We start from the raw sequence: 13201 nt of genomic DNA on the forward strand, positions 1-13201 counted from the left end.
AAATCTTATGCAAAGACAAAAATATGAAAGTGAAATTCAAAGATTAGTGCTCTAATTAAGGAGGAATGAAGTCCACTTTTGCATCTCTGAAATCGCTTAGTGGGCTGTGCATCACCACCCTCCTGATCTATGACTTACTCATTTAGCCCTCTTTTCAATTGGATAGGCAAAGCCACTTACATGTGTCCAGCTAAAATGGTATCCATCAACGTTAAACACAGGCATAATATAGAAATACATATGATTCAACAATTTTTTCATGGCTGGGTCTGTCCTGTATGTTAGAAGGGCCTGAAAGACAAAGGAGACTTTCTTAAAATGAATTGATACCAAATACAGGTGTAAGAAACAGAAAGAGAATCTTTTCTATTCATAAGAAATATACTGGGTTAAAAAAGAATAAGCTAGCATGCATTACACTATATGTCATAATACATTCTTTATTGAGAATTTCATTGGAATCAAACTGTATTATTAATAATATTTTAGCACAGCTGGTAACAGATGAAGTGTGTAGCATCTACAGTGTTCTGGATCTGGTTGAATGCTTAGGCTGATAATATAAATAACCATTTCAAATATATCTTTAAAAATAATCAATTTATTTTAGTTTCCATGTAATTGTAGGCAAAATAGTTACCTACATATATTTGATATCCTTATGTCATACACCATGTCATTTACCCACGTGATAATTTATGATTGGTACCAACTTTAAGTCTTAAAACTTACTACATGGAGATTCTATTTTTCCCTCCTCAATTTTTTATGAAAAGTTTAGTAGATTATAGATCTTTGCAATCCTTATTGTAACTCCTTTAAAGTCTTGTCCCAGTGATTGGATTTTATTAAATTATGTCTGACCTCAAGTCTGAAGATTGTGCACCATATATTTGTATGTAAATAGAAAAGTATAGTATGCACTAAATTGAGAGAACAGACATTTTGAAACATAATTTCTATGGAATGAACTTTTAAAAATGTTCTTTTTGTTCTGTTTTTATCTATGTGTACTATGTATACACTATACTATGTGTATAGCTTGGGGGAGGAGTACATAAGAAATTTATAACAATGGTTATCTTTGGGGAGGTAGAATAGGGGACAGTGTGTGGGAAGGAGTCTTATTTTTAAGTCATTTTGACTAAACTTTATCATATTAAAAGCATAATTCAAAGTAGTTTTCTTAAAGAATTCCACTAACTTACTGAAGTATGATTGATATACAAAAAACAGGACACATTTCGTGTATACAACTTGCCTAATTTAGAAATAAGTAATCCCTTATGAAAACATCACTATAATCTATGCCATAAACATATCTATCATTTTCAAAAGTTCTCCTCACCCTCTTCTATCTTTTGTGTGATAAGAACAGTTAAGACAGAATAGGCCCTTCGAGCAAAATTTTAAATATATAATACTATATTCTTAACTATAGGCATTGTATTGTACAACAGATCTCTAGGACTTACTCATTTTATACAATTAAAACTGTGTCCCCATTTTCTTCTCTCATTTTAATCCTTAAAATTTCAATCTTATTTTATATCTACTTAAATAGAATTTATAAACCTATAATAAGCAGCATTCTGTATTTACATGTTGAAAATTATATGCATAGAAATGAACCTAGTAATACAGTGTTGTAGAAACTATTACTATATTAAAAATGATATTGAAAACATTGGGATAGACTCAAGAATATGAGTTAAATACCAATTTTTACTATACATAATTTAGGTATCTATGAGATTAACCTAAATTGATAAACATTAAATTCTCTCTTGGTCTCTTTTTAAGGATCAGTAATAATTTGTTGGCCAATTAGATCAACAGAGCTTTCATATATATATGCCAAATTTCAACTAACAATATGATACCTCAAAGTAGAGGGAAGTAGCTAGTATTGATCAGTCATACAAATTCTGAAATTTGTTCTCTAGGACCAATTTGCAGAGCTTCTCCAATGCTTGCAGGAAATCTTTAATAGCGGACAGCAGGGGCAAAGCTATGTGGTGAGCTACACCTCCTACAGTTTGGCAGCTATGACTTTCCATGTCACTACAGAAAAGAAGAGATGGAGGGAAAGAATCTGGGAGAAAAGACAAGAAAGAAGTGATAGGAGGATAGCTCACTTGGCTCAGCCTAGACTGGGGAAATCCCATCTTTTCTGAGCACAAATGATGTTAGTACTTATGTGTGAATCACCATGCTTGAGATCTATGTGTAAATGTTCTCGTTTTATTCAGTTTTCTCCAACTCAGGCGATCTTCAACCTTTTCTTTACTCCTTTGTTGATAGACACTAATGTTGTTTCCGTGTCTTGACAATTGTACTGCAGGTGTAAATATGGGAATGCAGACATCTTTATGATTATGTTACATTAGTATACTGTTTTGAGTACTATTGACATTTTAACATTATGTTTGACCCATGATCATAGGCTTTTATTCGTGTCTTCTTCAGTTGATTTAATCAACATTTTATAGTTTTCAGAGTATAAATCTTTTACTTCTTTGGTTAAATTTATTCCTATTTTTGATGGCATTGTAAATGGAATTTAGCTTTCTTATAAGTTGTTACTTGTGTGTAGGATTTCTGATTTTTATGTTGATTTTTTAATCTTGTAAATTTAATAAAGTCTTTTATTTGTTGTGTGTTGTGAGATCTTTGAGATTTTCTATACATAGCATTATGTCATCTGAAAATATAGATAAGTTTATTTTTGTTTCTGATTTGAGTGTCCTTATTTATTTTTTTTTAGTTTGATTGCTCTTGCTAGTACTTAGAGCATCATTTTGAATAGAAGTCTGTCTAATACCAGATCTTAGTGGAAAATTTTTCCTCTGTTTTTTGTTGATTATGCCAGTTGTGGGTTTTTCATAAATGACCTTTATGGTGGTGAAAGATTTCCTTTTATGTCAAAACTTTTACCATTTTTTCAATCAAAAAAGAATACTGAACTTTCTTAAAAGCTCTTTCTGTGCCAATTAAGATGATTATGTTATGTTCATCTCTTAGTCTGTAAATATGATGTGTCACATTGGTTGATTTGTGTGTGTCAAACCAACCTTACACATCAGAAGTCTTTCTGATGTATTGCTGAGTTCAGTTTGCTAATTTTTAAAATGTTTTTTCATCAATGTTTATCAGAGATATTAGCTTTTAGTTTTCTTTCATGTATTTATGTATTTATTTAGGTCGTTTTCTATGGTGTCATTGGCTTAGTTGACTTTGTCAAATGTGTTAAAGAATAGTCCCTACAACATCATATTTTGAAGATTTTTAGAAGTTTTGGCAATAGTTCTTTGAATATTTGGTAGAATTTAACCAAGAAGTCATGCTAGGCTTTTCCTTGGAAGATTTTTAAGTTACTTTTTCAGTCTCTTTGCTATTCACCTGTCCAAGTTTTCTATTACATACTTCAAACTTGGAAGTTTATATTTTTCTAGGGTGTTACTTCCTTTAGGTGATTCACTTCTTAGGCATTTGTTGTAATGCCTCCACTTTTCTTTTCCATTCATTTGAACCTTTTTTTCTTAACTAGGGTGGGAGTTTGTTGATTTTACTTTTTCAGGTATCCCGTTTTTGCTTTCATTGATATGTTCTATCATTTATGCATTTTCAACTTGATTTATTTGGATTCTGATTTTTAATATTTTCTTTTATTTGCTAAGTCTAGAGTTTTTCTTCTTTTTTAAGCTCCTTGACATAAAATTTTAGAGTGTTTATTTGCTATCTTTCTTCTCTTTTAATACAAAAATTTATTACTATAAACTTTCCGCATTTACTACATCCCCTACATTTTTGTATGTTGTGATACTAATGTCATTTGTAAAAAGATATTTTAAAATTTCCATTTCGATTTCATGTTTGAAACACTGGTTATTCAGGATTAATTTCCTTTTAAAATTACAATATATTTTAAGCAAACAGACAAAATACTGGGACGAATATGGCACCTATGTACTCATCAACACATCTTGTCATTTTTATTAAAAAATACAAAAGATACTGAGTCAATATAGATAAAATAGAGGTCCCCACTTTTAAAAATCACTCCCTGATCCCATTTTCTTCTCTTCCCCTATCCTAAATTTGACATTAATATTTCCATGCAAAATTGCATGCTTTGCTATATATGTAAATTCATGGATAGCATATAACATTGTATGTATGCTTTAAACATTTATGCAAATGAGATCCTGATGTGTCAATTTTTAGTCTTTTTTTCAATATATTTTTGATATATTTATGTATATATTGATCTATGATATACTTGAGGGCTTATTCAGTATGACTAATAAACTGCATTCTAGAATAGGTAAATATACAATATATTGATTTGCTTATTTTGTGGATGAACAATTATTTTGCATTTGATATTTCACTGTTATGTTGTAAAGAACATTCTTGCATATTTACTTAAAACGTAAGTAAGACTCTGTTTATGACATATCTAGGAAAAGATTTGTTGGGTCATGGATTTACATGCCCTTAACTTTGTTAACAGTTGCCATTTTTAATCTAAAGCAGCAAACACTCCCATCTGTGATGAATGACAGGGAGCTAATATACTATCTCTGTCAAATAGTAAGTTTCCATATGTGAGTAAAATTGCTGTAATACACTTTGGTTTACATTCACTCACCAAATACACACCATGGTGTATGTAGAATCTGATGTATCTGGTGGGATATATCTGTATTGTTCTATCTGAAAATTATCTTGTCTAATCTTGATCTTTTTCTCTTCACATTAGTTTTGAAACCGAGGCCAATCACATTAAAGACATTCCAATTTGCACTTAGGTTTTTGTTTCATGTGGTTAATAGTTGTTGAATTTGAGCAAATGACTTTTCATGTGTGTACATAACCATTTGGTTGTTGTTCTTATATTTCTTTTCTTTTCTTTTTGAGCTATATCCCCAGCCCTGATACATTTCAATAAACAATTTTATATTGTTAAACCATCCTTGTATTTCTGGAATAAGCCTATTTGGTTACAATGTATCTTAAGATATTGGCTGGATTCAGATGGCTAATATTTAAATCTGCATTCATACATAAAATAGGCCTATGGCTTTCTTCTTTATTTTGTTGTCATCTGGTTTTGGTATCAGGGTTATAAAATTCTATTGTAATTCAAAATTCAGGAATCTATCTATCTATATATCTATTTATCTATCTATCTGTATTGTTTTGGGTTTTTTTGAGACAAGGTCTCACTAAGTTGCTAAGTTGTACAGGCTACACTTGAACATTGGGGTCCTCCTGTCTTTCTGGAATTACAGGTGTGTGCTCCCAGCTTTGGTAACATTTTAAAATATATTGGAAATACTTGTTCACTGAATGGTAGAATTCAGCTCTAAAATCATATAGCACTAGAAGAAAAATTAATTAAATGGGGAAAAAGATTAGGACGGTTATATTTTTGCTTTCTCTTCCATTGTTTTCTGTTCTTCATTATTTCTTTTATTGCTAACTATTTTGCTCCTTTTCTAATTTCTTGAGTTGAAAGCTTGGCTTTCCTAATGGTTCAGTATGAACTATATGCATATTTATTAGTTTCAATTTATTATATCAATAGTTATATTTTTGTTAAAAACCTTTAAAATTAGTTATGCAAAAGACTCACTTTGTTATTTTGGGCTTGTGACTTTTGTACATCTTATCAATTTTTATTTCATATATTTTGAGGTCATTTATATAATTTTAAAAATCATTTCTAAATTATATAGTAATCAAGGAAGCTCTTCCCTAGCTTTCTGTTCTGAAGTAGATTTAATTTCCAAGACTTGCTGGGATGTGTTGTTCCTTTGACAAACAGGCAGGGTGTCATTGTATTGCATGTGCGATATTTGTGATTTTTATAGTTCTCCAAGAATTGCAGCTATTCTCCATCTGGTTACATTAAACAAAATGATCACGATGTGATGACCATTAAATATGTAAGAGGATGATTGAAAGACCGTATTACTTGAATACTTTAAATAACAGAACACAGATAATTTACTTTTTAAAGTTTAGCTGAGGATATCTGGAAAAAATCATGACCACATGTCTATTTTTTATTATCCTAACATATATGATAACTACAATGGATGTAGGGGTATGCTTTTCTTATGATGTGAAGATCTCTTTTTGTCAATCAAGACACATCATCTATATATTAATCAAATTGCATCTGGACATTATGTGTTTAATTTCTTGCTTACCACCGTTGCTTATGAGGAAGACTTAAGCACTCATAATTGGCCAGTCACAAAGCAATACCCCACACGCCGCAGTGTGGCAATACCTAGGAACTGCATGTACCTTCAATCATTTTAAAAATGCTTCCCTAAACCTGACTTTGATTTTCAATTAAAATATATCAAATAAAGTTTTGACTATTACTTTTTCCAGACAAATGATACATTTGGTATTAATATAGGATATCACTGAAGTGAATTAATAAAGAGAATGAATCTATTTGTGTTCACCACCTACCAACACTATTTTGGTTTCTCCACAAACACATACATGTCACAAATTAGACTTCATCAAATAAACCCTGGGTAAAGCTGAAGATAAATTTTGGTCTTTTTCGTTTTTATCGGTACCAGGGATCGAACTTACGACTCCCTGCTTGCAAGGAAGGCGCTTATGCCGCGGAGCTAAATCCCCAGCCCAAAGATAAATTTTGCTCCAACTACAGTTGTTGTGTAGTGTGACCAAAATAGGCAATAAGAGTTTTCCTCTTGTTCACTAGTTTTGGATTTGGTTGGCTGGTCGTTTCTTAGAGCTCCCTGACAACCTGGAAAATGAGGGTCATCTTTTGGAAGATTGGTGTTACTGGATTTTAAAAAGATAGCTTTTAAGATTTCTTCTATTTTTGTTTTCCTGCTAGAATCACTTCATAAAATGTAAAAATAATAAACACACAATTAATGAAAGGTGCACTGGAAGAACTAAACATGTCATGGCAGAGATGAAAGGAAGGGAGACCATCACTATCAAGTAGAAAAATACCCTCCTATGAACTAGAATGCAGTAAAATTATTTTGCAAAGAAAAATGTTTCATTGCCAAAGTGGATTGATTTCAACACAAAGGAAGTATTTAAAATTCAATACTGGGAGAATTAATTAGAGCAAAAGAGACTTTCAAGGAAATAAAAATGCTGAGGGGAAGCTTAATTTATAAATGTAGTTGATGTCATACTATAAAATTATAAGATATGCATTAAATACGAAATAACCAACTAGGTAATAGTTCCAAAGCAATATGAACAATAAGTTCTGTGAATAAAGGATAAAGAACTGCTGATTTTGTAAATTATAGTTATTTGTATGCTTAGTTAATTTATACTTGCTGTTACGTGGGTGACTGTTTTCTCAGAGAAGATGAAGACTGAGAAATGTGTCTATTAATCTGTATTTTCTAATAGGAGCTACATATTTAAAATGTTTTCTGTCACTAGGAAGAATGTAACGTTGGATGAGTCTGTAAGTCAAATTACTTCACAATTCTAGAAGTTTTACACCAAGAGAGCCTTTTAACAGTGATTAGTTGGATGTATTCGTAAGAAGAAGCCAGAATCAACTTTGTGGTATTTTAAAGAGGTTTGGATATACACAAGTTACAATTATAGTTTAGTTAGATAATGCCAGTCCTCCTAGAAAATTTGAGTTTTACTTGTCCAACTAGATCTTGAGTCTACAAAGCACTATATAAATAATAGGCACACATCAAGACCTATGAGCAGCTTTGCTACTTCTCTCAAAATCTGTAAATTGGGTGACCAGTCACTCTGCATTTCTTACTGTGTCTTCTTACACACAGCGAATTGAATGCCTGCGAGGAGAACAAAGAAAGAAGCTAAGCTCTCACCTGTGAGCCAGCTGGTGCACAGGCGAGGGGGAGAAGAAGAGCCCCAGTGCCCCAACCTGGTCAGCAACCAGCTGATTTGGAGGAACTGTATTTGACTGACTTTACAAGCCTCAAAGTCAGTAGTCTGAGCAACTATTTAGAGGAAAACAATATGCAAAATAGTAACTATTGTAGATTTCCTACTGTCTTATCACTGTTTTGATTCATTTTATTCTTTTATTACCTTTAAAATTAAATTTTAAAAAAGTGTAAAAAAAGGTTCCCAAACAAGTGAATGGCTCTGTTGTCTTTTGATTAACAGTGGTAAACCTACATATGGTATCCTGTAGAAAGTGAATGGTGGAAACAGAATTGTGCAACCAAAATGAAACTGCTACAAAGAAATGAAAAGCGACAGTGCTGGAGGGGTATTTTGACCCCAATCTAAATGGAGTTTAGAACAAATAGTTGACTGGGAATGTTGATGATGTCAGCATACACCTTTAGAGATGCAGCCAGACAAACTTACCAACACATGAAAAAAGGTTGTGATGAAAAGAACAAAGATACTCTAGGAGAAATGATTGTGGCAATATTTCACATTAAAGGAACTCTCAGAGATATTTTACAGCACTGAATATGCAAAGGAAAAATAATTATTGGGTACTGATCCAACTAAGAAAAGTAAATGACAATTTTCCAGACCAGTTTTTTTTTAAATAAAAGAAGCTTATTTCTTGTTGTGAATTATGCAGAGACAGACAAAAAATGATGAGTCACAGAAAAAAATTTTGTTGTTGAATTTTAAGATTATTTTGTACTGCTTTAGCTTTTGTGGTCATGCTTTGGTCTGGTGCTACTGAGTAAAGAGAAGACCATCTGTATAAACAATGGCCATCACAAACTCAGCTATGAGATGGTGGAGTACAGCGGATGAATACCGTACAAAGTAGCAAGACATCATGGAACTGAAAGAGATTAGAGCCTGTCTTATACATGTAACTCATCATAGCCTGTAAATATTACTACTTATATCTTTGGAAATAATTCCCTTCCCTGAAAGTTCCCATTTCCTATTTTTGAGGAGTTGAACAATTTCCATAGTACTTCTGAATCTCATTCTAGGCTTTGGCTCCAGAATTAATGATTACCATGATGCTGAGCATAGATGGTAGGAACATGGAATGGAAGTGGTTTTTTAGTATAACAAAACAGCCTGGAAGGGTGAGGTTTCACATTATATAGACAGCAGAGGAATACGATGGTTTACCTAGGAAACCAATGACATTTTAGTTTTTTTTTCTTTTCTTTTCTGAGTTGCTAACTTTCTGCAATAAGATCAATTAGAGCACAAACCCACGCATCATCTTTGGTCTGCCATTAGGAAATTAGATTCAATCACTGAGACTAAATTTAAGCATAATTGAGTTCAGTTTATGAATGAAATCAATGTATTTAGTTTTTGTCTGATTTAAATGTATTTTAAAAATATCTTATTTTGACACTCTTTCACACAGATAATTTGCACCAATTTAGAAATCACAACATAATAAAAATCATCCATAATCCTAATCTGTTTTATTGTTTGGATAGTTTGCTTATATATACATCTTAGATACAGATTTTATAAAACTGACCTTGCAGTGTATGTTTGTGTGGGTTTTGTATGTCATGAACAACTTCCTCCATCATTAATCTATTAATATATTTTAACGTAGACGGGGGAATCAGTCATTTCCTTTTACTTTCTTACTTTGCTTTTATGCTTGGCAGTATCTTTCTTCCTTGGAAACCAAATCAATATTCCCTCAGTTACTTTCTGAATATTATATAGATAAAGACTGTGGTAAAATTTGCCCCAGAAACATATTTGAGGCAAAAAATAAGTACTATGCATGATCCTGGGTCAGACAGCCTCAGCCATGGCTTACTATACTTAATTCTGGAGATCAACAATTTCAAAATCTTAAGAGTTAATAAATTTTAAATTCTCTTATTTAGTGGGAAATAATTCTGAGAAAAGAAGCAAATTGGCAACAAAGAATTAAAATGACTTTTCCACAACTAAAAAAACAGATAAAAATGGGCTGATGATGAAAATTACTTGGTTGCCCTATAAATATTACTCTTTCTGTATTTATGCTAGAATCTTAATGGCAAATTGCTGCAATCTTTTATTTTTTTCCTGTCTCTTCTCAGACCATACAATGTAGACAAGAAAAATACTTATAAAAGATTTTGTTACGGTGGGTATAATCACTGGAATTTATTCCTGATTTTTTTGATGCCCAAATTAGGCCTGTGAATCAGGTATTCATTCATTTTGGCAGTTTGTTCAACCTCTTTTGCTTCTCATCAAAGAACATTTCAGTCTTTTTTTGTCCAGAGAATCAAGTTTCATGAAAGCAGCATTTCTTACAGTAACCCTACCTCTCTGCCTTTCTATCCACAATGCAATGTCTGGTTTCGAACACTTACTATAATATTTCATTTCATATTGCATTAGAATCTATTCACACACACACATACCATTTTCACATTCAATGTAAGTCATTTCCCTTTATTGAAACACTCTTACCTCCCTGATCAAATTCCTATTTCTCAGACAAGACTTAATTTAAGATTCATCTCCTTCACAAAGCTTTTCTCCACTTCCTCAAATTTTTGTGTATTTATCTGATTTCTTAATTCCTCAGGTGGTACAATCAGTATAATTGGAATCCAAAGACATACTATTTTTTGTATTCTACACATAAATATTTATTATCTAATAAAAGGTAGACTCCTTGAGAACTACTTACACTTCTTTTGATCCCATCATATAGAATGCTGGAAATGAAATGATCAAAAAGAAATGATCAAAATGATCAAAATTAATATAGATATGTTTTTAAGGAAACACATTCTAATTTTTAAAATAACAGCTTTATTGGGATGCAATTCACATAAGTTCTAATCATCCTTTTAAAGAATAAAACTCAGTGCCCTTTAATATGTTCACAAAGTTGTGTAGCCATCACCACTACATAATTTTTAGCAGTTTTATCATCCATGAAGGAAATCTTATATCCCTTTAACTATTGACCTTTCTCAATACTCTCATTTTCCCCACCAATAGGCAACCATTAATGGACTTTCTATAGATTTGCCTATTTTGGGCACTGTATATAAGTAGAATCATTAAATGTTGTCTTTTATGGCTGGTATGTTTCATTTAAAATAATATTTTCAAGGCTTATCCGTGTCAATATTTATTCCTTTTTTAGTGAGATATAATTTGGTAACATAAAATTTCCTATTTTAAAGTATAAGCGATGGTTTTTAGCATATTTACAGTGTTGTATAACCATCATTGTTCTCTAATTCTGGAACATTTCTATCAACCCTGAAAGATCCTGGTAGTAATTGGTGGAAAATTCTCCCTTTTTCCATCTCTGACATCCATTAATCTATATCCTGATTTTGTAGATTTCCCTATTCTGGACATTTTATATAAGTGGAATGATATGATCTTTTGTGTTTGTCTTCCTTCTCTTGACATAATGTCTTCAAATTAATCCATATTGTAGCTTATTTTAGCACTTTAGTATTTTTATGGCCAAATGCTTTTGTATGATTTGGGTATTTAAAATATTTAAACATGTAAAACATTTATTTGATGAAGAACTTATGAGCATTATGGATAACACTGCTTGAGTGTTCATGTATAGGTTTCTGTGTGGATATGTGTTTTCAGTTCTCTTAGGAGGACACATGAGAACAGAACTTTGGGGTCACATAGTGACACTCTACATTTAAATTTGTGAAGAACTACCAAACTGTTCTTAACTATATTCACCTTATAATTTCCTTTATCTGTTTAATTTTCAAGACTGTTAGTTTTAGGTTTTGTAAATGTCCTTTACAAAGATCCACTTGCAGCTGTTGTTTCCTGCCCTTTGTCCACCTCGTGTTTATGTTTCTTTCTCTTCTGTGAACAATATCTATTCACTTTTGCAGAAAGATGAACTCCAGATTGTATGTATTTATCTGTTTCCTTTTCCTTATTTATCTACTACATAATTTTTCTTGGTGAATTTAATATCTGTATCACTGCTCTGTCCCATGACAAATTTAAGAAAATTTTATGAAAAAGATAGTATTTCTTACCAAAGTTTTTTTTTTATGGTGGAGGGAGCATCGACAATACACATTACAGCAGTAAATCCATCATGTCTATGTCTTCCCCAGCCCCCAAGCCCCATGATACCATAAATATAACATTAGTGATGGTTCTGTTAACCTGGGATAGACCAACATTAAGCAGAAAACCTTTGCAATATATGCGTATCTCGATGTCCTCTCTTATTTTGCTTACATTATAAAAATTTTTGTGACTAGGAATATTGAAAAATAGAGAGAGGCAGAAAATATTGAAATCTCAGCTGTGTGCTGCTCAGTGTTAGAGCATCTATGAGGTCCCTGGACAGAGCTCAAACATGGGAAAAAAAGGTATTGAATCTAAAAAGTGATGGCTCTATATTTTTCCAAATAATGAAATGATTTTCAGTTTAAAAGACTAATGTCCAGAAGTTTTATAGTGTATTTTACATTTTAAAAATGTTTACTATTAATAAGTTCTTTGTTAAGATAATGAATCCATTTAAGCACTTTAAGAAAATAACAAAAGAATTAAGTCCAGTGTCATTTAAGCCTAGTAGTTTCCTTTTGTACTGTTTTCTGAGCTTAGCATTTCCAAATTGAAGATCCATGGATCCACCTGCTAAACTGGTGTGAGGGCAGAGTGGAAGTGGCTCTCAAGGGCATGGCATGGGACAGTCAAGCTGGCCAAAAGACAGATGAGCAGATGGAGCTGGAATCCTGTCTTTACGCTTCTGGTTTCCACTGGAGAGACAGGCTGTGCTACAGATCTGGAGCAAGGATTACAGCATTTCTGTTTCTCTAGGAAAGGGATAGAACCTTGTTTCAAAGCCAATGAAAACCAGGGCTATGAAGCCAGCTATGATTTATAGTAGACTTTTAATTTTGAAACAAATGTAGATCCATGTGTAACTATAAGAAATTCCCTTTACCAGTGTTCTCTCAGTGGTAACTTCTTGCCAAGCTGTAGTGTAACGCAATTAGAGAATTGGCATTGATACAGTTGGGATACAGAACATTTTCATCCTCATAAAGATCCTGCATGCTGCTTTTTAATAGCCTTATTCACTTCCTCCCACACCCACCCTTCTTCCTTAACCCTAAAAAACCATTAAAATTTTCTTCATCTCTATCACTTTATTATGTCAAAACCAATACATGAATGAAACCATACAGAAACATTTCTGTTTGGGATGAGCTCTTTC

General features: G+C 32.2%; 1 protein-coding gene across 1 annotated transcript in view; it reads right to left on the reverse strand.

Annotated features, from left to right (window-relative positions):
- Cpa6 (carboxypeptidase A6) overlaps positions 1-13201 on the reverse strand; it is a 315449-nt gene that overhangs the window by 51246 nt on the left and 251002 nt on the right. The window contains exon 7 of the mRNA XM_063257425.1: positions 181-291. Coding sequence (XP_063113495.1) covers positions 181-291 — 111 coding nt within the window. The remainder of the gene's footprint in view (positions 1-180; positions 292-13201) is intronic.

The sequence above is a fragment of the Cavia porcellus genome, unplaced genomic scaffold (genome assembly GCF_034190915.1).
Source record: "Cavia porcellus strain 051 isolate PalLab524CR breed Dunkin Hartley unplaced genomic scaffold, mCavPor4.1 scaffold_10, whole genome shotgun sequence".
Lineage (NCBI taxonomy): Eukaryota > Metazoa > Chordata > Mammalia > Rodentia > Caviidae > Cavia > Cavia porcellus.